Raw genomic sequence first — 27,050 nt, forward strand, 5'->3', positions numbered from 1 at the left:
CGGACTCAGCGAGGCTGAACTTTACGGACTCTGATCAGAGTCAGAGAGGCACAAAAAGTAAAGAATTTCTAGATCAAAAGCGGAAATGAGAACATCCAGCTCTCAGCGTGTCGTCTGTCAGCTCAAATCCACCGCGAGGAAAAGGAAATGCTTCTGTGAGCAAACTCCAGAACAATAAAACTCATTTTAAGCACATTTTTTTCTACGTATTCATGATTTTCAGCTGCAGTTTTCCAAAAAGCTGATGAAAACTTTTTAGGATTTAAAATGAGTTGGTAACATCTCAGATGTGTTTGGCTACACGGCTGATCATCATCAGTGTGTTCAGCTGCAGATCCTCTCGTGGCCACTAGGTGCTGCTCTAAGAGGAAACACGTCCGCGTGAGCTACGACTGAAAGCACGTCTGTAAACGTTAATCACAGACAGCTCATGGGAAGAGACGACAGACGAGCAGCTGCTGTGAGAAGGGCTAGTGGGAGGAAAGACTACAGACAGACAGACAGACTACAGACAGACAGACAGACAGACAGACAGACAGACAGACAGACAGACAGACTACAGACAGACAGACAGACAACAGACAGACAGACAGACAGACAGACAGACAGACTACAGACAGACAGACAGACAGACTACAGACAGACTACAGACAGACAGACTACAGACAGACAGACTACAGACAGACAGACAGACAGACAGACAGACAGACAGACAGACTACAGACAGACTACAGACAGACAGACTACAGACAGACTACAGACAGACAGACTACAGACAGACAGACAGACAGACAGACAGACAGGCAGACAGGCAGACAGACAGACAGATGGACGGACGGACAGACGGACAGAAAGAAAGAAAGACGGGCAGACAGACGGACTGATGGACAGACAGACAGACAGACAGACAGACAGACAGACAGACAGACAGACAGACAGACAGTCCAGTGATTCAGGAGTCTGTTGGACGACAGAACCAAACCGTGTCGATAGATCTGACTGGACAGAGTTGATCTTCGTCTTTAGGGAATCTTGACGATCAGATCAATCGATCAGTTCCATCTCTGTAATCCACGATAAAGGCAGTATTGATCAAATCACAGCCGAGTCCTGATGTTTGGATTTGTCAGACTGAGTTAAAGTGTGTCGGGAAACAGTGAACTCAGGTGAATCAGGGCTAATCCAATCAGTGCTTCTGCTCTCAGGAAGCGGACGTGATGTCATGACTCACCTGCAGGTGGACCGCAGTCCAGCACAGACCCACACAGACCAGAACTGCAGGTTTGAGCCGGTTTGAGTGCACGCTGCACCTGAAAGCTGGAAAGTCAGACTTTGGTGTTTTAGTGCCTCCTGTTGGTCGAGTCAGATAAAGACACGACAGGCAGCCGAGCTCAGATCAGACCTGAGGAAGACGATTTTAATCTCTTCAACTCAAACATTCAACAAGGCCAGGCTTCGTCTTTACTGAGGAAGACTCAGATCTGATGGTAACGATCACCTCATGACCAAGACTCACCTGAACTCAATGAAACCAAAGAGCCACACACACGCACGCACGCACGCACGCACGCACGCACGCACACACACACACACACACACACACACAAAGCCCAGTGCATGCTGGGAGCTTTCTCAAGTACCTGTGATCACATGATTAGCCCTCAGCTAGTTACATGAACGCTCATCATGGTTTCAAGTCTTTGCCTGTATTTCAAAATAAGAGCACCGCGTCACTCAACCAGCTGGATGAACAAACAGGATTATTCTGGATTAAAGAAGACACGTTCCTTCAGTACGAACCGGTTTTAATTTCAGCTGACAAGATAAATATGAGACAACGATGAAACGACACAAACTTTAGAAATACAAAACTGTTCGATGTCACAATATGAACATATAACAACAGGAATGTCCAAAATAAAGCTCAATAAAGACGAGACCGTCTTTAAAGGGCTCCAGTGGTTTTATTTGAGGGTTTATAGAGAAGAGGTATTTCACTACAGGACGAGTGGAAAGCTTTAATAAACACTCTGTGACTGTCAGCAGTGGAAAAGACACCAGACTGAGGACATGAAAGAGACGGTTTGAGTCCACAGACACGTCTCTTTGTCCTTCACTGAGTTTGTTTCATGTCGTTCAACCAAAGGAAGAAAAAACTAATTTTCACAAAGTTAAATTAGATTAAATGTAAAATAAAAACTTCAGCTTGTTTGTTTGTCAGTGAGTCTCTGCCTTCAGGTGAGTTCACCTGTCCGTCAGTGCAGCCAGGTGAGGTCAGCGGGTGTTACTTCAAGTTTCCTCTTGTTTCCTCTGTTGAACCGTTTTCACGAGATGTCTCAGACGAGGACGGCGGTTCGTGTTGAGCTGCTGCAGATGTTTCTGCTCACAGCTGGACGCCGCTGTCGTTCCAGAGCGTCCTTTGCTGTGGCTGTGTGTCGTGCACTTCCTGTGCGTCACCACTTGATGAAGACAAGCGCGGCGAGCGTCGCGTAGCCGAGGATGAGGAAGAGCACTTTGAGCAGCCGGTCCTGTTTGTCGTCCAGCTCTCGGGACAGAATCTCAAAGAAGGTGACGAACAGGAAGGTTCCGGCGGCGAGTCCCTGCAGCACCACCGACACCACGGCGCCCGCCAGCGTCTGAGCCGACTCGATGCCCATGCCCACCACCATCCCCAGCGGGATCATCAGGCTGACCGTCACGCCCAGCTTGGCGGCGTCCTTCATGCCAAGCGACGCCTTGGCCACGCTCACCCCGAGCGCCACGGCGGCCAGCGTCTCGTGCACGGCCACGCCTAGGAAGAGGCTGCCCAGCTTGGCGCCGTCCTCCTGCAGGCCGAGCGCCAGACCCTCAAACACAGAGTGAGCCGACAGGGCAAGGACCAGGCTGGCGAGCCGCAGAGGCCCCGCCCCCGCCAGCTCGGCGGGACTGAAGTGTCCGTGCTGGTGTCCGTGGGAACGCCGCCCACCGGCGCCCGGCGAGCCCCGCGCCGAGGAGATGAAGGGCGTGTCATACTCGGAGTCGCTGCCGGCCTCGGAGCCGCCGGCGTTGAAGGTCTCGAGGTCGATGAAGGACGGTTTCTCCTTCCTGAAGGTGAGGACAGTCTGCTCGACGAAGACGGTGAGGAAGAGGCCGAGCATCATCATGGTCTCAGCCAGAGGATAGTCGTTGCTGATCTTCAGCTGCTGGAACACGTCGGCCACCTGAGGAGAGTCAGACGCAACATCAGAACTGCTCCAGCTGATGGCCGCCGTCACCTGACGGGTCCCTGATTCTCAACCACGTCAGTCTGTGACCGTCCAGCTGAGCGCTGCTGCGCCGGAGAGGACGGAGACTTCCTGTGGACGAGCGTGTGTGTGTGTGTGTGTGTGTGTACTGCGTGCATGTGTGTGCATGTGTGTGCATGTGTGTACTGCGTGCGCGTGTGTGCATGTGTGTGCACATGAGCGTGTGTGTACTGCGTGCGTGTGTGTGCACGTGTGTGTGTGCGTGCGCGTTACCTTGTCCCTGACTGCAGGCAGCAGAGCATTGAAGCATGTTGCCAGGAAAACGCCTCCTCCAAACGAGTTGCAGAGAGACAGAGCCCTCCTGTATCTGTGCGCCTTGTCGTAGTCAGCCAGCAGGAGGCGCACTGGGACCAGTATGCCAGCCAGCATGAGGCCAAACAATCCCAGCAGGCCGAGCAGTTTGGCCACCAGGATGTCCATCCTGAAGCTCCGGCCAGCACACGCTACGAGCTCATCACACACCTCCGCTCTCCTCTGCTGCTGCTGGACTCTACTGGTTCTACTGGGACAGACAGAGACACTGTGAGCGTGAGACGTCAGAGGAGTAAACCAGTCCACCCAGACTCATCTCTCTTCAAAGACCACAGCGAGAGTGACAGAAGCTGAACGGAGTGAGAGCTGAACACACAGACAGTTCTGAGGTACTTGTACTTTACTGAAGTACTTCCTCTGTCTGACGCGTCCTTCTTTCCATTGGCTGATTACTTCACCATCATAAACATCCAACAACATGCAGGAGTTATATCTCAAATCCACCGAAAGTCTTCATGTGTGTCAGCCTTTGACTCTCAGTGTGAGACTTTCACCAGAATCACCTCCAACCAGTGGAGGGACAGCTTCCATCGTCTCCGTCCACACTCGTCTCAGACATGTGGTGAAGGACTTTAATTAAAGGTGTTTGTGTTTTTGTTGGTGAAATGAGGTTCTCTATGATTCCAGTGAATAATGTCCAGGTGGAGACATGCCGCCTTCACTTCAGAGGACGGACAGAGAGCTTCATCACACGGAACAACGACAATCACCTGAAGACCAACGTCAGCTCAACCAATCAGCTTCTGCTGGACGCGACGCTGCAAACATGGACGCTGCTGCAGGCTGTCAAACTGCTCCACACGCGCACGTTTGTGTCAGCTGAAATTAAAGTCCCTGCAGGTGTTCCTGAGATACCTCGACCTGACCACCTGACCACCTCTAGATCCTCCACACTGGAGGACCTGAATACTTCTTACGTGCTGAGGAGTAATACTTCATACTTCTACTGCCTGTACACTGACGATACTGCTGCGGTTAACAATCCTTTCAAAGTTTTACATCCTGAACAGGTCCGGTCTGTATTTGACCTTCTCGTCGGCAGCTTCACACCGTTAAACGCCTCCTGCCGGTTTGTTTCGCGGTGTTACACGAACGTTTCACCCTGCGGACATAAACTGATAAACTGCTTGTTCGTTTGACTGGTTTTGTCCGTTTTTAACGGTTATGTTACGGTCATCACGGCAGGTGACGAACGACGTCCATCCCGAACACATAGAGCCCGCTTCCCGTTAGCAACTTCAAAATAAAGCAGTTCCGCGATTCATAGCCATAACAATATTGGTTTTCGTGTGTCTCTTATACCTGTCACTCTTATCTTAACTATACAATTATTTACAATATGTGATTTAACTTCAGCTTTTCTGTCAAATGGCAGTATTAAGGTGGGAGACAAATCACCCCATTTCCGCTCGTGTTCCGGCGAACTTGACGGAGTTGCTAACATTAGCAAGCCATCGTTCAGTTAGCCCCCGGCAGCTAAAGAGGCTAGCTAACAGCACAAAGCTCCGGCTATGACAGTAAGTAGCTGCTCGCGTCTGTTTTTTTTCCAGTCAACACACTAAAGCCCAAAAACATGAGTCAGCGAAACCGTGTTTACCTGCGCGAGCTGCCGTCCTGTCTCCAGCAGGTATGTGACAACACTTCCTCATTACGTCACCCATCCCCGTTCTGCGCGGCTGATCTGTTGGTGACGCAATCAGACCAGAGCCAATCCAATAGCTCCGTTAGATCCACAGAGATTCTTATGAACTATATGCAAACGATGAAACACGAGCAGAGGAAGTGACGTCATTAAACTATCAGTAGATTTTAAGCTCATTTCAATGAGCTTAAAACAAAACTCTGTTTTGATGAAGGGCTGTCTCTCTGTGTCTGTCCCTCTGTCCTCGTCTGTTTCTGTAGACACACGCACACGCACACGCACACGCACACACACACACACACACACACACACACACACACACACACACACACACACACACACACACACACACACACACACACACACGACTCTGCCTGCATCATCAGGTCATTCAGGGCCAAAGAGCTGTTTGTGCATCAGAAGACAGTCAGCTGTAAATTAACCTCATTAAATCTTAGTGTCACGGTGTTTATCGGTGACTTCGGGGCATTCGTGTGCGTTCAGTGAAGTGAGACAGTGGATTTAAACCGCGGTGGGTCGTGTCTCTGCAGCCTCTGAAGCTTTAAAACGAAGCCGTTTTCATCCTGAAGCTCCTCGTCACTGCTTGGACACGTCTGCATGATGGAGTCAAACGTCACTTCACATGGATTCACGCAGAGAAGCAAAGATCAGAGATCATCATCACTCTTTTCATCCTGACATGAACCAATGAGTCTGAAATAAAGCTGAGTCTGCGCTCCAGCAGAGAAGAAGGAAACATCTGATCTGATCTGATGCTTTAAACTATGCTGTTTGACTATCTGTGCTTCTTCACTTTCACACCAGTAAAAATCATTAAAATGGAAAAAACCTGAAACCTGTGCTGAAGGTCGAGCAGACGCAGCTTCATGTAAGGAGTCACGTGACAGGAACCAGCTTCCACTGCTGACGAGGTGACGTAACCGAGTACAAATGCAGCTACTTTCCTCTTAACACTAGTTGAAGTCTTCACTACATTCATCTGACAGCTCACTTTGAGAGTCTAGTACACAACGCTGCACTGACTGCTTCTACTTTTCCTGATGACATGTTTAACATTTCAGTGCAGCGCTGTGACTGTGTTACTGAGCCGGACCGTCCTCGTCCTGTGAAGCTGGACCTCTTCGGTGTGTCTCTGGGTCTGCAGGACGTCTCCTGGACCAGAGCTCAATGAAGACACGTCAGACAGGACCAGTAAAAGGTTGAGATGCTCGTTTTAATTGTCAGACTGTTTCAGCAGCTCTGCGCCTCCATGCTGCCTCCTCACAGCTCCGTGCCCGAGGAGTCTCACATGCACGCGCACACACACACACACACACACACACACACACACACACACAGGTCACTGTTTGGGGACATCATCAGACTTACATTCATTTCCTGGAGATCTGTCCTCAGTCCACTGACCCCAAAACAGGTTTGATGCAACTGGGGACAAAACTTTGGTCCCCAGTTGGACAAGCTGTCCCTACTGAACTGGTCTTTAGTCTGAAATGTGTCCCCGAAAGTGGCCTGAGACAGACCCACACGCCCACACACACAGTGAGACACACACGCACGCACACACACACGCACAGACAGAAACATTGCATTTAAAGTTAGAGTGTGAGGTTTGGAGAGGAAACGTGACGCGTCGTTTATCTCAGCTGTGTTACACTGGGGTCCACGTTCCACCAGAGCACGATTTATTACAACCAATGAGTGATATCAAAGTGTAAGTCAAAACGTTCGTCCTAAAAAGCACAAAGAGCCGCAGGAAGTGACCGCCTGGACTCTGGTGACGAGGCTTCTGGGTGAAGCGGGAGGCGTCTCGCTCTCTGGTGCAGGAATTATTCAGTGATGGGACGAAGAAAAAACAGCTTCCTTTGAGTCCTTCGAGTCATAAATGATCCAGATCAGCTCTTCTTCTCCTGCGCACACACACACACACACACACACACACACACACACACACACACACACACACACACACACACACACACACACACACACACACACACACACACACACACACACACACACACACACACACACACACACACACACACACCTGTCCGACCTGAAACAGAGGAAACAGAAGGCGAATCAGTGCAGAACGCTGAAGAGTGAACACCAAAGCTGTGACAGAGAACCAATCAGAGCAGTTTACTGTGTGGGTGTCATGGCTGCTCCTCGTTTCCAGCGCTGGGCGTTCGGTTGCGGATTTGACTCCTCAGCTGTTCGATGAGTTCAGGGTTCTGCTGCTGCATCTGCTGAGCAAACTGCTGACCTCTGCAACACAAACAGCCCTGTCACCTGTGAACACCCGGCTCCAACACAGTGCTGCCTCCTCCAGGACACACACCTGGTCGAAGTGGACCTTCACCTGCAGCCAGGTTTTAAAGTTAGCTTAGTTTAAAGGTACGTACGCCTGAATCAGTCCTGATAAATCTCCGGCTCCAGCAGCTCCGGGGGCCGCCGCACTTCCTGCTCCTGCTCCCAATCCTCCTCCTCCTGCTGCTGCTGCTGCTGCTCCTAATCCTCCTCCTCCTGCTCCTCCTCCCATCCCACCATATGCTCCTGACATCATCCCCGACATCCTGGGAGAGACAGGAAGTTAACTTTGACAAGCCAGAGAGGAAGAGACACCAAAACACACGGCGAGAAAGTGAAAAGGACTTACAGCTGCTGAACCTGAGGATTGTTCATCAGAGAGGACGCCTGCACAGACAGACAGAGACAGACAGACAGACAGAGACAGAGAGGCAGGCGAACAGACAGACAGACAGACAGTCAATGAAACTTGTCCACGGATCTCTGAGCGAACTCAAACTGGAAGGAAACAGCCTTCCTCACTGTCACACTGCATTACAAAGACATGTTTCCAGTATTTTGTCCACCCCGTCTAACATGAGGACAGAGCCCGACCCACGCTGAACCCGATCCCTGACACGTGGTTATGAAGGAGTCGCCTCATCTGGACGCTTCAGGACGTGTCGACAGAAAGACGAGCGGCTCAGAACGTGATTGGTGGAAACTTCAGGGACACGGAGAAAGCTGTCGACAGCTGTGATTGGTCGGACCATCACACAGTCCGTCACATCTCAGCAAGAATTCATGACTCTAATCTGACACCAAGAAAGGAAATGACAGATCTCACCATGTTCATGAAGCCGGGGTTGCTAAGGAGACCAGCCAGGTCGACTCCGCCCATCCCTGCCGTCTGAGAGAGAGACAGGTGAGACACAGGTGTGAGACAGGTGAGACAGGTGAGAGAGAGAGAGAGAGACACACAGGTGTGAGAGGCGAGAGACAGGTGTGAGACAGGTGTGTGAGAGAGAGAGGGACAGATGAAAGAGAGAGAGACATAAGGACATCCACCCCCCAGCAGCGCCTCGTCTTGCTACTCTCTTACTGGACTGCTGGTCTCCATCTTGTCCTCGGCGATCTTCAGGTTGGTCTTGTAGGTGTCGTTGTCGGGGTCAAGCTCCAGAGCCTTCTTGTAGTAACTGGCTGCTTCTGTGTGTTTGTTGAGGCTGGCCAGAGCCAAGCTGAGGAGAGACGACAGGAGGACGTCAGCGGGACACTGACTGCGGGCCCGTGGACCCGTGTCCCTGTCATGTGAGCGTGCCGCGATGGACCGCGGCGTCTCTTACCCCATCCTCCCGTAGGCTTTGCTGTAGTTGGGGTCGATGCTGATGGCGTGCTCGCAGTCCTGCACGGCTCCGGCGTAGTTCCCCAGTTTGCTGTACGCTGCCGCCCTGCACAACAAACATCCCATCAGCTCCTCTGACATCATCCGCTGTGTGACAACAGGAAGCTCCTCCTCCTCCACCTGACGTCCACAGCTGATCTGTGTGTGGATGCCAGACCGCAGAGCTCAGAGCGCCCTGAGCCCGCAGCGGGAGTCAGACAGGTGACGGCTGGTCGACCTGCCGACGCCGCGTTTGGAATTAAAGCTTTAACTGAAAACACATTCAACTTCCTGTTTTCTGTCTGAAATCTCAAAGTGTTTGACTGTTTAAGGATTGAACTGCATCACATTCTGTGCTATGAACGTGTTTGTATGAACGTGTTTGTATGAACGTGTTTCTATGAACGTGTTTGTATGAACGTGTTAGTCGTGTTCGACCTTTTTTTGGTGCAGTCCAGCTCTTCTGACCGTCCGCGGTTGGACAGACAAACCGAACAAAGCGCTTCCCTGGCGGCACGCTCACCTGTTGCAGTAATAGACGGCGTTCTGAGGGTTGATGGCGATGGCCTTTGAGTAAAACTCTACAGCAGCAGAGAAGTTCTCCACTTTCATTTGGTCGTTTCCTGCAGTCGAGACGAAACACATCAACTCAGAACTGACAAACAGAATCCAGGACAGACAGAAAAGAAGAAGAGTTTCCTCCTCATCGTCGTACCTTCACTTTTCAGCGTCTCGGCCTCGACTCTCTGTTCCTCACTGAGAGAGATCTGGGGGGAGTCACCATCGACCTGTGACTCAGCTGGATGCTGACACACACACACACACACACACACACACACACACACACACACACACACACACACACACACACACACACACACACACACACACACACACACACACACACACACACACACACACACACACACACACACAGTCAAACACTTCCTGGAAAATGGCCGCTAACAACGCGCAGCATCACTGACAGCATGACTGATGCAGAGGAGCTCCGCCTCCTGAACAGGTGGGGGTTTACCTGTGTGTCCACCTCGGCTGTGGCTGAGGCGAAGATCTCCGGTAACGTCATGGGGACGGCGAGGCTCTGGTCGTCGGTCGAAACCTCAAACGCCGTCTCCAAACACTGAACGGCGACTGCAGAACAACAAGCTCACGTTAACACAGAGGACGAAGACGAGCCGATGAAACGACCAAGAGTCCAACAGGAGAAATCAACAGGTGACGTCTGCACAGGTGATGTCGCTCGTTTCATATTAAATATACATACAGGTGAGCAGCTGGGCCAAAAACTCGAGCCAGTTATGGATCCGATCAGAGCTCTTTGTTATTGATTATCTGCTGATAAGAGTCTGATATTTACCAGAATGTGTTTCTGACACGCTGGAAAAACAGCTGTCGATACTAAACGTGATGTTTCATGAGCTGCTTGATCCAAACACTGAAGATCCTGATTCACGCTGATCACCTGAAGCGACTGAAAGTTTACCTGGAGAAGCCTGAAACTGATGTGAGATCAGCTGATGGTTTGATCAGAGAAGACGTCTCAGTCCGCTGTTACAGAGTGAGACGTCCTCCCTCCCACAGGATCTTTGGTGGAGTTCAGACACACACACGGACAAGTTTCATTTTGTCCTCAACATGTGTCCACAAACACAGACAACACCTGACCAGGACGTCTTCAGGACTCCACACAGACTGGAGACAGGCTGAGGTGGACAGACAGTCCAGCACAGACACAGTGGAGTCAGTGCTGCTGTGATGACATCTTGTCGTCCTCTGGGAGGTTTTGGACAGAACAGCCTCATATAACACATCGAGGACATAATTGAGGAAGCAGATCAAATCATGGAAAAACCTCCTCGTGAACAGAGGCCATTCATCGACTTAACATGTGATTTCAAATACGTTTCAGAGACTCTGAACAGAAACTTTTCTCTTCTAACTCTGAACAAAACAAAACATTCAGGCCAGTTTTTTCAGTAAAAGTTACCCTGACGTCTCGGTTGGAGGAATGACATCGAAGGTGACGAGCTGAAGGTCAGCACAGTCGACTGAAGCTGTTTATGAAGGACGAAGAATTTCCGATCATCGCTGTTAATTTCACCTGATGTTCTGTCAGGTGAAATTAAACGCAGACTCAGCGGTTGTGACGTCACTGGTTAACTCACACGTCATGTGACCCGCAGCATCAGGACACTGACTCACATCCTGCTGTATGCCCTATGAGGAGGACTCACCTTCCAGACTCTCCTGTGCGCCTGAGCTCAGATTCCCTGACTGGAGCTGATCATGGAGGAACTGGATGATGGAGAAGGCGAGACGCTTGTTGTCTGTCATGGTGACGGAGGCTCAGACCTCTCTGTGGTCGCAGAGGGAGACAGACCCTGTGAGGGCAACGGCGAGAGAAGGCAACTAATGAGCTCTCATCAGGCTGTTAAACCTTTCAATAAAAACACATCAAGACTATTGTTACTGAACGTGGGTGTCAGATCAAACCCACCAGCTGCTCCTCCCCACAGACACAGGCATAGCCCCCCCCCCCCCCCGCTTGTAGAATATTCCAGCAGCTCAGGCTAAGTTTAACTCCGCATGACTGTCTTAGTAATGCTAACGGCTGCCAGCTAACATTAGCCACCCGGCTACATGAGCCGTGATTAAACACGCAATAACCGATATAGTGAAAACACAGTTGATTAAATGTTAGCAGTTGTCAAAGCTAAATCACGTTTTAAATCACTTGCTCAACGTGAAGAGGTCACTTTGAACTTGAAGTCATTTTCCATAAACAAAGTTAGCTGGTTACTTTTAGCTTAGCCAGCTAGCATACCAACAGCAAGCAATTTGTCTTCGGTTCGGTTTACTTGTGCGTATTGTAACCTAATTTAAGTTTATACGAATGTCCAATGCAAATCCTCACAGGTTAACGTTGTGTTGCGCATTAGCAGCAGAAATACTCTGAGGTGCCACTGGTGGAGTGCTGATATCCTTTACCAAAAAACGCATAGTTGACTCATCGGGCAGCAACTCATTTCAAACAGAATTTCACTGACACAAATATTTTCTAATTTCACTACGTTAGTCGCTTCCTCCTGTCCACCGATGTCACTTGTATCCCAGAGAGAAAGAGTGTAAACACATTCGCCGAACTCACTCCAAAAACGTGCAACTGTCTTAATGCTAGTTTTCCGTGGTGAGTGTAACGTATGCCGAAATGAAGACTGATTCTTAGCAGTTGGATAGATGTCTTCATTTTTGTTCCAACAGGTTAATGGTTTGACTCAGTAACAATGTCATTTTGCATTGCCATAGTTTTGAAAGGGGCTTGGCGTGACGTGGTCTCCTAACCACAATGGCACGACGCTAATGACTAGCTAGCTAGCTGATCGCATCCCATTGACTTCAACGGTGCTGCCGTATTTCTGAAACTGTCATATTACCAAATCTAACATGATAACACTACAGTGTGCTTTCCTACCAGTTGTCTCTGTATGTCGGGTGTAGATTAGCCCGGTAACGGTTAGCTGACGTTAGCTCCGTTCCCTCGAACAGTCGTAGCCGTCACTCAGCAAGCTAATTAGCTTGTCGCAGATTTACGTCGTCATGCAAAGGCGCGCCGGTGCGATAGAGACAATATCCGACGTCAAGTAATCTGCAATAACTGGAAAATGCCGGAAATTTGGCAAGTTTGCCTTCAGAATAAAACTTTTCACACTTCTAGACCTTGTCTTATATTTAATATACATAATAAGATGAGATAACATTTGATCCCCAGCTGGTAAATAGGTGTATAACAGCATAAGAAACATACCAGATAAAAAAATGGATGGGGCAGAGTAAAGGAAATAATATACTACACCATATATACGAAAATATATATATATAATATAAATATATAGAGAATATGAAACAGCAAATAGACCCTCAAAGCCAATGAGGTCAGTTTTGTCTTTTTCCCTTGTGGTCAATGTTTAATGTGACTGTTAATACAGTTTAACTGGTTCACCAGCTGTGAACAGCTGTCTGCGTCTGAAGGAAGCTCAATGTACCTGCAAGCATGTCAGTGCATCTGAACTACGTCAGTGTATCTGTTTCCAGTGAAATGTAAAGTGATAAAGAGATAAATTCAGTGGATAATTGGTTGGTTAATTTTGGAGCCAGCTTATTATAAAATTCTGTGATTTTTTTCGGGAGTCATAAAAAGATTAAATCTACATTTTTTTATTCTGATTTTGGGTCCCTTTTGTTCACATTAATCGCGAAATGCTCCTTTGACGTTCGAATCATTATCGGGTTTTATTTTTAAATAAAGGACCGGAAATGCAAATTTTCTTCTGTAGCTGCTTTAATCCCCCTGCTCAGAACTCAGTGACAGTTAACCACACGGACCTAACGAACAATATCTGAACTATGGGGCCGACAGGTGAGTCGTGTTCTGATGTTTTTAACGTGTCTTAATCTTTTGAACGTAAAATCAGCTCTGTGGTCGCCGTGTTTCCTCATTGACTGTCTCTCTGATCATTTGCAGTTAATTAGCTTTGAGTCTGTTTTAGCTAACGTCAGTCTGAGCGCTAACGTTAGCTGTTGTAGGCTAGTGCCTGAGCCAGTTAATTAAAATTCAACAGAATAATTATCTTATATTGGCCATCGCTTTAATATGTGATAACCAAGCAAAGGTCGGTGTGGTACAACGGTGGCTCAGTTCTGGTTTGATTCTTCTATTAAGTGTAGCATGTTAGCTGTTAGCTCCCTTTGCTTATTCACTCAGCTAGTTAATAGGTAACGGATGAGAAATGTGTTGTTACTTAAAGGGGAAAAGGAGCCTCAGACTGACAGCGTGCATTACAAAAAGATTTCCAGTCTTCCAACGCTTTAAATCACAAACGAACCAAAGGAACATCGCGCCAAACTCCACTTGAAAATCTTTCAATTTAAAATTCACGAAGCCGCTAGCAGCCAAATAACGTGAACTACCTCTCTGCGTTAACATGAAGGAATACCTTTTAAGTTCTCATATTCTGCTCATGAATTCCGCCAAACGAACACCAAACATCACTTGTTCCTGCTGCTTGTCCCTTTTTATATCTGTCTTTGGTGAAAGAGCACTCTGGGACTGTGTAAGTGAAATTCTGCCTAAATTGAAGTGGAGTCTGGTGTGTTGACTGCACGGTTCACAGAAAGTGTGCAAGTCACATGTTGTTACTCAGGTTTGTAAGTAATTTGATAAATAACATTTGAAGTGAACAGAAGTTTTGTAGGGTGAGTCGTACCTGCAGGAGTCCATCATGTTCCCAAAATGAGTTCAGACCAAGAACTTTCCAGGTTTCTCTCAGATGTGCCTGACCTGTCTGAGGCCGAAACTAACGTGTTCGTTTCATCACGTGCGTATCATCTTAGACCTGAACAATAAAGGTGTAAAAGCTAAAATATGATGGAAGGACAGTGTAGGAATACATCAACCTAATCAAGGGTGGAGCGAGACACAGTATGTAGAACAGCACGGCACTGATTTATGACACTGATTCAACAATTTAAATATAACTCATCAAGGTCTTCAAAATATCAGAGGGAATGCAGTATAAATATTCGCTCATTTGGTCATGTGTTCAGTTTTTTTAGGGACATATGTGATAGACATGGACACACACATTAAAGTAGTCTCATTATAAATGAGTTTGAAATGCCTGCAGCTCATCTGACCCCACTGATCTGTCTTGTTTTCTGTCCTGTCCCTCATGTCCATCCTGTCATTTCCTGTCCTGTAACGTCCCGTTTTGGCCCGTCCTCTCCTCGCCGGGCCTGTTTCCTCTTGGTGTCTCAGGTGAGGTGGTGTTTGGCAGCCCGGTGCCGGTCTGCTCTGTGAACCGGCTGCGTTGGGACCTGAACCCGGAGCAGATCCAGCAGCTCTCTGACGAGCTCATCGTCAACACTAAGAAGGTGTACGACCGCGTCGGCGCCCTGGACCTGGACAGCGTCACCTTGGAGAACACGCTGAAGGCCCTCGCCGACGTGGAGGTGGAGTACACCGGTGAGCTCGTGTGTTCTCATGATATTCGTTATTTAATCAGACTTTTGTTAAGGCCAGAGATCCCAAACACACATTTTTCAGAGTTTTCAGAAGAGAGGTGAGACGGATGACACCAGCTGGCCGTCACACAGGTATCTGGTGTGTAATGATTCTGCTGATGGAACAGTTCTCTCTTTACGTTTGTGGTCCCAGTTTCACTTTCTGAAAATGGAAAACTTGTTGATCTCGTGTTGAAGTTCCACTGTCGTGGTGTAACGGTGCAGCTCAGAGCAGGCTCTGTTTTGGTGGTGTGTTCAGGAGCGCTCGGATATCTGAGAGTTCCCAATCAGCTGCTGTTGGTGAAATTCACCAGGTAAACTCTGAGCAAACACAGAGGCTGTAAAATGAAAATGAGATTTTACGCCTCAGGTGTCCTCGAACGATCGACCATCAGACTTTCAAAATAAAAGAAACGATCACTGAACAGTAAATTCACACTGATGAAAACTTCACATCACGTTTTGACATCATTTGATCCTCTCCAGCGTTTATTGATCACACTTTTATGATCACACAGAATCGGCATCAATGCCAGTTAGTGACAGTTAACCTGATTGATCCCAGAGAGAGCTGTCGTCTGTGCAGTACTGACACACACACACACACACACACACACACACACACACACACACACACACACACACACACACACACACACACACGCACTGTGACCCTCCATTCGCTGCACAGACGACCAAAACAGAGATAAAAAGTTGTGTTCAATGACCTCAGCTCAGGGAGGATCTGCTCCAAATCATAATCAACACTAAAGTAAAGGTGTGTTTTCATTCTGTGTGTTCTTCTTGTGAATAATCTCATGCTCAGACTCAAACCAACAACGCGTCGGTCCTGTCTGACTTCCTGTCCGTCTCATTGGTTCTACTGAAGATGTTCGTAGAAACAGCTGTAGTTTTTATCAGTCAATCAATCGGGAGGAAATGGAGCGTTTGTTGGCGGCGGATGAATCCACATTTGGTGCTGTAGTGTGTGTGTGTGTGTGTGTGTGTGTGTGTGTGTGTGTGTGTGTGTGTGTGTGTGTGTGTGTGTGTGTGTAGTGTGTAGTGTGTGTTCATGGTGATGAAGGAACATGATGAGGCTAGTTAGCCGTTAGCATTCAGTGTCTGAAACATCAGCTGACTGACTCTTAAACTCGTCTTTCTCCCTCCGGCTGCAGCAGACCTGTCTTCTTCTATTGTTTTCGTACTCTCCAGATATTTCTGCGTGTGTTCAGTCGACTGACGATGAACCCGAACGCACAGAGTTCAGACAGCAGCGACCTGATTGGCTGTCCATTGTGCGCCGTGCTGTAAAGCAGTGAGTCAGCACAATCAGTCTGTGATGGTAAAGACTCATCAGCAGTTTGTAGAGAAAGCAGCTGAACCAGCTGCTACAATAGAGGTGGAGGCTTTGTGTGGAGGCAGCTGACTACACCTCCATCACTGCTGCTGGAGGAAACACTGACGGAGAAGCTGTGACAGGGCCGATTAGCCAACAGTCACCTTTAATTGTAATGAAGTGGTGAATGAGCAGCGCTGGCTTTGTGTTCATGGACTCACATTTCAGCCAGAAAACGAGAAATCCAACACACGATCGTTGAAATGAGACACTGCAGCTTTAATTCATCCAAAGCTCAGAGGTGGAAAGTTCTCTGATGTTCAATCCAAACCACGAGGTGACGAGAGAGTAAGAGAAAGAGTCAAAATAACGAGACGCTCAAACTGAACTTCAGCATGCTTGGATTCCTGAAATGCCACATTGAATCTGTGAGATGTGAAATAAATCAGAATTTGGCTTCTCATAATCTGGACGGACGTCCCGCCGGCGTTTTTATCCTCCTGAATGTTGAGAAGTGGCTCAATGAGATGCGTCCCGCTCCTTACTTCTCACCGATAAACAAACCTCAGCTGACTTTCTGGAAAACAAGAAGACAAGAAAACACAAAGACGTGGAAGAGGAGGCCAGAGCCGCTCAGGCAGTCGTTAATAATGCCGGCAGACTTCACCTGTGGAGCAGCCGCAGCTCGAAGTCTTCAGAAGACAGGATGGACATAAGACCAAAAGCAACGAGGAGGACAATAGAAATAAAGACAACAGATGGAGAAAGTTTTACCTTTGCTTGGTTATATTGAGCTGGTGAGACACTTTCCAAACGCGTCTCGTTCTTGCTCGTCCTCACTGTCCAAATGAAATGTCTTTAATGTCTTCTGTGTGTCTGTCCAGAGGCTGCAGACTCTGATGGACAGCTCCAATGTGAAATAATAAAAATAATAATGCTTGTCTGTAATTCGCTCGTTAAATCAGCTGATTGACGAGGAGTTATTGATTCTAAAGGTCTTTAGTTTGTTCCTTTAATGTGGATGCAGCTGCAGCACAGACAGATTTTTGACAGAGCGTTTCCTGAAGACGTGGACGCGCTTCAGGAAACTGTCGGGAATCAGCCTCCGTTTACTCTCAGGGAAAGCACGCATGTTTTCATGCGCAGAAAACGCTGGTTATGTGTCGGCGTGTAAACACGGTTAAACGGCGTTTTACATGCGACTGAAAACACTTAACGTCATGTGAGCGACCTTGTTTACGCTCCCGCCCATAGGTTTGGCGTAGTTATGATGCACCCGGCGGCGTATTTATCCGGTTCATGTAAACGACAACATTGTTGAAAACGATGTTGTGTGCACGATGTTATTTTTGAAAACGCAGGGCTGAAATATCCGTTTTCCAAAATGCTCTGCTGCTGTAAACGCAGGCTGAGACTGAAGGTAAGAGAGCTGCAGCTGTAACCTGAGATCAGTCCATCAAACTGACCTGATGTCTCTCCTGTCTGACCCCGCCCCTCTCCCATCTGACCCCGCCCCTGCTGACCCCGCCTCCTGCGCCTCAGTCCAGAGGAACATGTTGGACTTCCCGCAGCACGTCTCTCCCTGTAAGGAGGTCCGAGCGGCGAGCACTGAGGCCGACAAGCGTCTGTCCGAGTTCGACGTGGAGATGAGCATGAGGGAGGACGTCTACCTGAGGGTCGTCGCTCTGGAGGTGAGCTGCTGCCGTCCAATCAGGAGACGGAAGGATGATTGGTCGTTAGGTCTGTCCTCAGTCTTTCTTGTCTTCATCTTTTCTCTCTTTGGCTTCTGTCCACCTCTGAACTCAGATTTGACCAACACATTGAATGTTTTGACAAAATGACTGAAAGGTGAGGAGAATAAGACAGTGGACGGACACGGAGGTGGATGGACTCGCAGGTGGACTCGTGTCCAGGCAGCCAGAGCAGCAGAGTCATCGGGCTGTGACTCTGAATGGCCACTAGATGGCAGGTTTTCTGTGAACCTGAAGTCTGAAAGGCTGCAGAACGCAGCGATGTCCTGCAGCTTCACTGACTGTTGAACTGAAGGTGACGTTCTGTGTCACGCTCTAAAGAACGTTCTGGATGTAGCACAGCTGGACTGACGATGCCTGAGGACACACTGGGTGGACATGTTCAGCTGATGGACTGATATTCACACTGTGTGATCTGAAGCAGTGTGGCAGATGTGAGACACAGAGGCTAAGTTTAAAATCAGTGACAGCTCTCTGACCATCAGCTGTTCGTAGCTCGTTTCCTGTCTGTGAGGAGAACACCGCAGTCTGTGTGCAGAACCTCGTTTCCTGTCTGTGAGGAGAACACCGCAGTCTGTGTGCAGAACCTCGTTTCCTGTCTGTGAGGAGAACACCGCAGTCTGTGTGCAGAACCTCGTTTCCTGTCTGTGAGGAGAACACCGCAGTCTGTGTGCAGAACCTCGTTTCCTGTCTGTGAGGAGAACACCGCAGTCTGTGTGCAGAACCTCGTTTCCTTTAGATCCCACATCTGCAGCCTCTCTCACACACGTGGACCTGTTTCAGGTCTCGTCCCACTTTCCTGTTTTCATGCAGTCTTTGTTTCCGTCTGCAGAAGAACATCGATGGCGACAGCCTGACGGCGGAGTCCAGGCGCTACATGGAGCGACTGATCAAGCTGGGGAGGAGGAACGGCCTCCACCTGCCCAGAGAGACACAGGAGGTGAGCGCCAACATGTCACCCTCAGCTGGACCGCTTTCATGTCCATCATCAGGTCATCAGTTCAAGTCCTCCAGTCCTCTAACTCTGACACAGAGCCTCTGTTCCTCCTCTGTTCCTCCTCTGTTCCTCCTCTGTTCCTCCTCTACTCTTCCTCTACTCCTCTGTTCCTCCTCCTCTTCTCCTTCTCTGTTCCTCCTCTTCTCCTCTGTTCCTCCTCCTTTCTTCCTCTTCACCTCTGTTCCTCCTCTTCTCCTTCTCTGTTCCTCCTCTTCTCCTCTGTTCCTCCTCCTTTCTTCCTCTTCACCTCTGTTCCTCCTCTACTCCTCTGTTCCTCCTCTGTTCCTCCTCTTCTCCTCCTCTACTCCTCTTCTCCTCCTCTTCTCCTCCTCTCCTTCTCTGCTCCTCCTCTTCTCCTCTGTTCCTCCTCTTCTCTTCTGTTCCTCCTCCTTTCTTCCTCTTCACCTCTGTTCCTCCTCTTCTCCTCCTCTACTCCTCTGTTCCTCCTCTTCTCCTCCTCTGCTCGCTCTCAGCTCACTCAGTTTTTGGCTGTGAAGGTTTTAAATGTGTGATTTCTTTCTGCTGCAACAGGAGATCAAAAGCATCAAGAAGAAGCTGAGCAACCTGTGCATCGACTTCAACAAGAACCTCAACGAGGACACCACCAGCCTGTCCTTCACCAGGGACGAGCTGGGTGAGTCCAACTTCCTCCTGTCTGGTCCTCCTCTCTCCTCTGGTCCTCCTCTCTCCTCTGGTCCTCCTCTCTCTCTCTGGTCCTCCTCTCTCTCTGGTCCTCCTCTCTCTCTCTGGTCCTCCTCTCTCTCTGGTCCTCCTCTCTCTCTGGTCCTCCTCTCTCCTCTGGTCCTCCTCTCTCCTCTGGTCCTCCTCTCTCTCCTCTGGTCCTCCTCTCTCTCTCTGGTCCTCCTCTCTCTCTGGTCCTCCTCTCTCTCCTCTGGTCCTCCTCTCTCTCCTCTGGGCCTCCTCTCTCTCTCTGGTCCTCCTCTCTCTCCTCTGGTCCTCCTCTCTCTCCTCTGGGCCTCCTCTCTCTCCTCTGGTCCTCCTCTCTCTCTGGTCCTCCTCTCTCTCTCTGGTCCTCCTCTCTCTCCTCTGGTCCTCCTCTCTCCTCTGGTCCTCCTCTCTCTCTGGTCCTCCTCTCTCTCTCTGGTCCTCCTCTCTCTCTCTGGTCCTCCTCTCTCCTCTGGGCCTCCTCTCTCTCCTCTGGGCCTCCTCTCTCCTCTGGGCCTCCTCTCTCTCCTCTGGTCCTCCTCTCTCCTCTGGTCCTCCTCTCTCTCTGGTCCTCCTCTCTCTCTCTGGTCCTCCTCTCTCTCTCTGGTCCTCCTCTCTCCTCTGGGCCTCCTCTCTCTCTCTGGGCCTCCTCTCTCTCCTCTGGGCCTCCTCTCTCCTCTGGTCCTCCTCTCTCCTCTGGTCCTTCTCTCTCTCTCTGGTCCTCCTCTCTCTCTCTGGTCCTCCTCTCTCCTCTGGGCCTCCTCTCTCTCTCTGGGCCTCCTCTCTCTCCTCTGGGCCTCCTCTCTCCTCTGGTCCTCCTCTCTCCTCTGGTCCTTCTCTCTCTCCTCTGGGCCTCCTCTCTCCTCTGGTCCTTCTCTCTCTCCTCTGGTCCTCCTCTCTCCTCTGGTCCTCCTCTCTCTCTGGTCCTCCTCTCTCCTCTGGTCCTCCTCTCTCCTCAGGTCCTCCTCTCTCTCCTCTGGTCCTTCTCTCTCTCCTCTGGTCCTTCTCTCTCTCCTCTGGTCCTCCTCTCTCCTCTGGTCCTCCTCTCTCCTCTGGTCCTCCTCTCTCTCTGGTCCTCCTCTCTCCTCTGGGCCTCCTCTCTCTCCTCTGGTCCTCCTCTCTCTCCTCTGGGCCTCCTCTCTCTCTGGTCCTCCTCTCTCTCCTCTGGGCCTCCTCTCTCCTCTGGTCCTTCTCTCTCTCCTCTGGTCCTTCTCTCTCTCCTCTGGGCCTCCTCTCTCCTCTGGTCCTTCTCTCTCTCCTCTGGTCCTTCTCTCTCTCCTCTGGTCCTCCTCTCTCCTCTGGTCCTCCTCTCTCCTCTGGTCCTCCTCTCTCTCCTCTGGGCCTCCTCTCTCCTCTGGTCCTTCTCTCTCCTCTGGTCCTCCTCTCTCCTCTGGTCCTTCTCTCTCCTCTGGTCCTCCTCTCTCTCCTCTGGGCCTCCTCTCTCTCTGGTCCTCCTCTCTCTCCTCTGGTCCTTCTCTCTCCTCTGGTCCTTCTCTCTCTCTGGTCCTTCTCTCTCCTCTGGTCCTTCTCTCTCCTCTGGGCCTCCTCTCTCTCCTCTGGTCCTTCTCTCTCTCTCTGGTCCTCCTCTCTCTCTCTGGTCCTCCTCTCTCCTCTGGGCCTCCTCTCTCTCCTCTGGGCCTCCTCTCTCTCCTCTGGGCCTCCCTCTGTGCATTAAGTCTGAGGAGGTGTTGCTTTCAGGCGGCCTCCCTGAGGACTTCCTCAGCTCTCTGGAGCAGGATGGAGAGAAGCTGAAGGTGACCCTGAAGTATCCTCATTACTTCCCCACCATGAAGAAGTGCTTCGTCCCAGAGACGCGCAGGAAGCTGGAGGAGGCCTTCAACTCCCGCTGTAAGGAGGTGAGACGACGGCTCCCTGTTTGGGACAAAAAGAGCAAACAGTGAACGGACGTCAGGAGATTCTGAGGACATTTGCTCTGAATGTTATCGTGAGACTAAGTTGGTTAGACGACGTGTTTCAGCAGTTTCTTGTTTTAATATTTAATATCGTAAGCTTTTAGTCTGTTGGTGGAAAACAGGAAACACCTGAAGACGTCACTTTTGGATGTTTGAACCGGTGAACTGAAGGAGGCGTTAAAGAGCTGAACGTGTGTTTCCAGGAGAACTCGGTCATCCTGAAGGAGCTGGTGGAGCTTCGGGCTCAGAAAAGCTCTCTGCTCGGCTTCACCACCCACGCCGACTTCGTCCTGGAGATGAACATGGCCAAGTCTGGAAAGAAGGTGGCCGGCTTCCTGGGTGAGTGGTCACACCTGTGTACCTGCAGAGAAACCATGACGTCGTCAGTGTTTCTCCTTTAACTCTGAGTTCAGGTGATGTTTGAGAAAATGTGAATTTCGTTGGTTTCGCTCTCACGCTGACGGCGTCACTCAGAAACATGTTGGACCATCGTTTGTTTGTCAGGACGTCATGTTTGTCGTGTCCACGTTAGGCTTCCATTGGGCGGCTCGGTCAGGTTGAGGAGGGGGAAGGTGTGAAACATGAGCTCTGAGCTGTCAAACTTCTCTCCTCATGCGCGTCTCTGTCGGTCTCAGAGGAGCTGTCTCGTAAACTGAAGCCTCTGGGTGATGAAGAGCGCGCCGTCATCCTCAAACTGAAGGAGAAGGAGTGTCAGAAGAGAAGTCTGCCTTTCAACGGAGAGCTGCACGCCTGGGACACCCGCTACTTCATGACCCAGGTGAGAGCTGCACACCTGAGAGAGCTGCTGGCTGAGTCCTCAGTTTAGAGCTGATGAAGAAGTCTGAGGCGTCGTCAATGAAAAGCCTTGAACGATCTGTCAAAGCTGAGAGGGATTACCTGTGCTCACCTGTCGCTTAAAGTAACAGCCGTCCGTTACGAAAGGCTTTTTCACTCACGACCTCAGACTTTTTACCAGCTCTAAAGAAAAAATCTACAATTGAAATCCTTAAAGACAAACTTCCATCAGTTCAAAGTAAATCTGAATGATGTTTTCTAATCTAATTTTTCTTTTCTTTCTCTTCTCTGTTGTTTCCTGGTTCTTCTCCCCCCTCCCCCCCCAGGTGGAGGAGACTCAGTACGCCGTGGACCAGAACCTGCTGAAGGAGTATTTTCCCATGGAGGTGGTGACTCAGGGTCTGTTGGACATCTACCAGGAGCTTCTGGGTCTGACCTTCGAGCTGGTGGACGGCGCCGACGTCTGGCACCCCGACGTCACTCTGTACTGTGTGAAGGACCACAGCAGCGGTCAGGTGATCGGCCAGTTCTACCTGGACCTCTACCCCAGGTGAGGGCCGAGGGCGCCGCGTTCCTTCAGGGTGACTGTGCAGGTGTGACAGGTGTCCTCAGCGTCTCCTCTCCTACCTGTCCTGTGCAGGGAGGGGAAGTACGGTCACGCCGCCTGCTTCGGCCTGCAGCCCGGCTGCCTGCTGCCCGACGGAACGCGTCAGATGTCGGTGGCGGCGATGGTGGCCAACTTCAGCAAGCCGACGGCCGACGCCCCGTCGCTCCTGCAGCACGACGAGGTGGAGACGTACTTCCACGAGTTCGGCCACGTCATGCACCAGCTGTGCGCTGAGGTCAGCTGATGAGCCCGAGCTCCTTCACCTGGACTGACGGACACACCTGTCAGGCTGTCCATTTTACTGCCTGACTGTTTCAGGCTGTGGCTCCTGGATTTCAGGCAGAAGCAGCTTCTTATTTGTAGCTGACGAACGTTAATTTAGCTTTTTATCAGCTGTAGCTAATTAATGTTAGCTCTGTAACTGTAATTAGAAGAGCCGCCATGTTTGGATCCTTTATCCGTCTCTGAATCCGTCCACGGCTCAGAATGATGTCAATGTTTTTGTTCCTAACTCAGACGGAACAGCTGACCCCGGCTGAACGTGCGTCCTGATTGGCTGTCGCCTGGTGGTCAGTGCTCTTCCCGTCAGCTGGTTCTGAGTGTCGCTGTGTTTGCAGGCGGACTACGCCATGTTCAGCGGGACTCATGTGGAGCGGGACTTTGTGGAGGCTCCGTCTCAGATGTTGGAGAACTGGGTTTGGGAGAAGGAGCCTCTGCTGAGGATGTCCAGACACTACAAGACCGGCAACGCCATCCCCGACGAGCTGCTCGACAAACTCATCAAGTCCCGCCTCGCCAACACCGGTGGGTACTAAACAGGAAGTTCTACTTTTGGTCGGGGCTTGTTTCACTGTTGTCATGGTAACCCCGACTCTCCTGCAGGTCTGTTTAACCTGAGGCAGATTGTCCTGGCTAAAGTGGATCAGGCTCTGCACACCAGGAAAGGAGTGGACCCGGCGGAGGAGTACAGGCGCCTCAGTCAGGACATCCTGGGCATCCCTTCGTCACCCGGTCAGTCCAGTTCATCGTCAGTATTCAGAATCAGATGTTCACGGCGGTTCTGCTCTGAACGTTCCTCCACAGCTTTCAGCACAGAGCCACTTCCTGTCTGCATCACATGCCACTGTTAGCTTCCTGTTGCGACCCGGTCATCTGCAGACCAGTGGACTGACTGTGTTCAGGTGGCAGCTCTGCTCTGTGTCCATCCCATCAAACAGAAAGAGCTCCACCTAGTGGCACAGTGCAGAACCACACCGTTCAGCTCGCTGACGCTGGACTGACTGGGATCTGAAACTGGTGCCAAAGCTTTTTAAAGTTTACGTACAACAATCCAACCAGAGTGAAGCTAAAGAAACACACACTGGACATCCTCATACGTCAGAACCTCAGAGTTTCCATCAAAATAACTAAAAACAGACCTCCAAACTTCATCCACGCGGCTGCCTGGTTTCCTCCTCCCCCCTCTCTGACCTTTGACCTTCCTCGTCTTTCTCTGCAGGAACCAACATGCCGGCGACCTTCGGGCACCTGGCCGGTGGTTACGATGCTCAGTACTACGGTTACCTGTGGAGCGAGGTGTTCTCCATGGACATGTTCTTCGCTCGCTTCAAACAGGAGGGAATCATGAACCCCAAGGTGAGAACGCACAGCTGCAGACGGTGAGTCGGTAAAAGAACGTCAGGGCTGCCGAGGAGGAGCGAGTCGATGGAGGAGATCTGTGACGGCCAGAAAATGCTCAATATGAAGTCCCCCAGTGAAATAAGTGTCCTCGCTCCCAAAGAGGAACAGAGACGTCAGAGCTCATCTAAAGACCACAAACCAGAGTAGAGACCTTGTGCAGTCCTGGACTCAAACCCAAACTTTAACATCCACATTAAGGACTCGACTGTCTGAAGTCACTGACGGTTTATTTCTGGTCTGCTCGTTATGAAGCCTTCAGACCTTCAGGTGGTCTGCGGTGTGTCTCAGTATTGTCCTCTGTCTTCTCCAGATTCTCAGGTGGATGCTGGTGTTTAGCCTAGCTTAGCACAAAGCCTGGAAGCAGGGGGAAAGTGTTAGCCTACAGAGACAGTAAATTAGGTCAGAGCACTGTGAGTTCAGGACTTTGGAGCAGATTTTGGCTGACTGTGAGTTGCTGTCTCCTGATTGGTCCTCAGGTGGGTCTGGACTACAGGAAGTTCATCCTGCGGCCCGGCGGCTCCGAGGACGCCTCTGAGATGCTGAGGAATTTCCTCGGGCGGGAGCCCAAACAGGAAGCATTCCTCCTGAGCAAAGGACTGACGGTGGAGCAGGACGCCAGCGCGCCGTGTCCCTGCTGACCAATCACAGCAGCCGGCTCCACCCCCAGCAGAGACCCACAGAAAGGAACGGACTGAAGTTTTGTAGAAAAAACTGTAAAATGTTACACAGCATGGAAGAAAAATGAGCAGCAAATAAAATGATTTGAGGTGACGTCCCGTGTGTCTGAATAACTGATGTGACATGAAAACATGAGTGGACGTCGAGGTCGTCTTCACAGGCCTGGACTCCAGACCTGACGCAGACCTGAACCCCAGCACAGCAGGGTCCAGAGAAACCAGCGAACACTGGTCCTGAAGCCACCAGCATCCAGCAGCATGAAAAAGCTGTTTCACTGGATGTCTTTGGGTTAGCGAGTCTCCACAATGAAACAGAGTGAGTAGAAATCCTCAGAACTGTGTTATTCACTTTACCACCAATAATAACTCAAGTGACACCAAATCTTCAGAGCTGAAATTCAAAGATAAGAAGCTTGAAAGAGACTCAGTCTTCAGTGTAACGTGTATGCTCAGGTGCTCATGGGAGGTGTAGTTTTCATGGGCTCTACTTGGAACTGAGGTGGACTACAGAATGTGGATCTGGGTCAGTTTGGATCCTCAGGTTTTTAGGGTGCAGATACTCATTCATTTAAAGATTCTGTCATATGACCCGTTTAGTTCAGTGGTTCCCAAGCTGGGGGCCGAGGCCCTCCACACGGTCACCAGGTAAATCTGAGGGGTCATGAAATAATAAACGGGAAAGTTCAGTTATGATATATGTAGAATATTTCACAGTTTAATCTTCAATCGAAAGTGAAATATTGGAGAATTTTTTATCATCAACAGCTCAGAGACCTCTGAGACAAACAAGCAGCCGCTGGTTTAATCCTTGACTTTATGTACTTAAGATCATCGTGTTTTTATGTAAAATCTTTACTTTTACAAGTTCCTTAAAATTGTACTTAAGTACAGTATTTGAGTAAAAGTACTTACTTTCCATCACTGGGCTCTCTGATTCTGACAGCAGCCTCAGACTTCGTACAACTCACTAAGGGCTAAATGTGATTGACGTTCAACGACAACCAATCAGCAGCCTCCTCAGCTGATGTGCGTTGAGCTGCAGTTCATCTGACATCCACTAAGTGCTGCTGTGGGAAAACTTCATTAAACAGATATCCACAATAAACACAGCACTATCCAAAGGCGTAGAGAGTACCACAAGACATCACTGACAACAGACTATATTTCATTTCAGCAGATTTCTCAGAGCTGCAGTGAAAGAGAGACAGAAACAGTGTCGGGGAGACTAGAGGCAGAGAAAGCCAGGTGCTTCTACAGCACCTGAACCAAAAACCCTGATTCAGAAACAATGAGCGAATCCAACGCTGTGCGATGGATCCATATTCTGGAGATGGAAAACTACAGAAACTACCAATCAACACACATCTCTTACCATTTGGGAAACACCATCTTGTCTATCCAAACAGAGGACCGGCAGGACGGGGGGGTGGATGTGGACAGAAGTCATCATAGCAGCAGGTACTTTGTGCTGAGTAGAACAGAGCAGAGCTGCTGTGTGCTGAGCGGGAACCGCTGCCATGGACCAAACATGGCGCCACTGCTGTGTCGTCCAACTTTCCTGCAGCCTTGAGCTGAAAGTTGACCACAGCTGACGAGCTCCATCAGACCGCTGAGGAAC

General features: G+C 49.9%; 3 protein-coding genes across 4 annotated transcripts; 1 reads left to right on the forward strand and 2 right to left on the reverse strand.

Annotated features, from left to right (window-relative positions):
• Positions 1-1,790: 1,790 nt before the first annotated feature.
• Positions 1,791-5,242, reverse strand: LOC139329756 (zinc transporter ZIP3-like). Of its 2 annotated transcripts, none has more exons than XM_070960182.1 (3): positions 5,194-5,240; positions 3,498-3,783; positions 1,791-3,200 (listed from the first exon to the last, which is right to left on the reverse strand). In XM_070960182.1, exons 2-3 carry the CDS (start codon positions 3,702-3,704, stop codon positions 2,454-2,456), a joined length of 954 nt encoding a protein of 317 aa, XP_070816283.1. In that variant the 5' UTR covers positions 3,705-3,783; positions 5,194-5,240; the 3' UTR covers positions 1,791-2,453. The 2 variants fall into 2 exon arrangements, with proteins under 2 accessions (XP_070816283.1, XP_070816284.1); XM_070960183.1 differs by having other exon boundaries at positions 2,446-3,200; positions 3,498-3,786; positions 5,194-5,242.
• A 1,186-nt stretch (positions 5,243-6,428) lies between these two features.
• sgta (small glutamine rich tetratricopeptide repeat co-chaperone alpha) lies at positions 6,429-12,576 on the reverse strand. Its single transcript, XM_070960180.1, has 12 exons — positions 12,423-12,576; positions 11,185-11,331; positions 9,966-10,081; positions 9,645-9,735; positions 9,453-9,552; positions 8,892-8,996; positions 8,651-8,786; positions 8,396-8,458; positions 7,919-7,956; positions 7,665-7,835; positions 7,406-7,527; positions 6,429-7,315 (listed from the first exon to the last, which is right to left on the reverse strand). Exons 2-11 carry the CDS (start codon positions 11,282-11,284, stop codon positions 7,416-7,418), a joined length of 1,032 nt encoding a protein of 343 aa, XP_070816281.1. The 5' UTR covers positions 11,285-11,331; positions 12,423-12,576; the 3' UTR covers positions 6,429-7,315; positions 7,406-7,415.
• A 710-nt stretch (positions 12,577-13,286) lies between these two features.
• thop1 (thimet oligopeptidase 1) lies at positions 13,287-25,520 on the forward strand. The gene is made up of 14 exons (XM_070960158.1): positions 13,287-13,367; positions 14,766-14,972; positions 17,889-18,037; positions 18,930-19,037; positions 19,626-19,728; positions 21,459-21,616; positions 21,877-22,012; positions 22,309-22,451; positions 22,795-23,018; positions 23,109-23,310; positions 23,693-23,879; positions 23,958-24,086; positions 24,574-24,710; positions 25,232-25,520. Exons 1-14 carry the CDS (start codon positions 13,355-13,357, stop codon positions 25,391-25,393), a joined length of 2,058 nt encoding a protein of 685 aa, XP_070816259.1. The 5' UTR covers positions 13,287-13,354; the 3' UTR covers positions 25,394-25,520.
• Positions 25,521-27,050: the final 1,530 nt, after the last annotated feature.

Source organism: Chaetodon trifascialis, chromosome 4 (genome assembly GCF_039877785.1).
Source record: "Chaetodon trifascialis isolate fChaTrf1 chromosome 4, fChaTrf1.hap1, whole genome shotgun sequence".
Classification (NCBI taxonomy): domain Eukaryota; kingdom Metazoa; phylum Chordata; class Actinopteri; order Chaetodontiformes; family Chaetodontidae; genus Chaetodon; species Chaetodon trifascialis.

What these genes read in the sequence shown, in the direction of transcription:
- thop1 (XM_070960158.1), top strand. An exon ending in TACCTGGACCTCTACCCCAG is followed by an intron (nt 23,019 to 23,108) that starts GTGAGGGCCGAG and finishes TGTCCTGTGCAG; the next exon opens with GGAGGGGAAGTACGGTCACG. An exon ending in GGGCATCCCTTCGTCACCCG is followed by an intron (nt 24,087 to 24,573) that starts GTCAGTCCAGTT and finishes CTTTCTCTGCAG; the next exon opens with GAACCAACATGCCGGCGACC.
- sgta (XM_070960180.1), bottom strand. Translation starts at nt 11,284, where the DNA reads ATGACAGACAACAAGCGTCTCGCCTTCTCCATCATCCAGTTCCTCCAT. An exon ending in CGAGACGCTGAAAAGTGAAG is followed by an intron (nt 9,553 to 9,644) that starts GTACGACGATGA and finishes TCTCGACTGCAG; the next exon opens with GAAACGACCAAATGAAAGTG. An exon ending in AAAGCCTACGGGAGGATGGG is followed by an intron (nt 8,787 to 8,891) that starts GTAAGAGACGCC and finishes GTCTCTCCTCAG; the next exon opens with CTTGGCTCTGGCCAGCCTCA.
- LOC139329756 (XM_070960182.1), bottom strand. Translation starts at nt 3,704, where the DNA reads ATGGACATCCTGGTGGCCAAACTGCTCGGCCTGCTGGGATTGTTTGGC. An exon ending in TGCCTGCAGTCAGGGACAAG is followed by an intron (nt 3,201 to 3,497) that starts GTAACGCGCACG and finishes GACTCTCCTCAG; the next exon opens with GTGGCCGACGTGTTCCAGCA.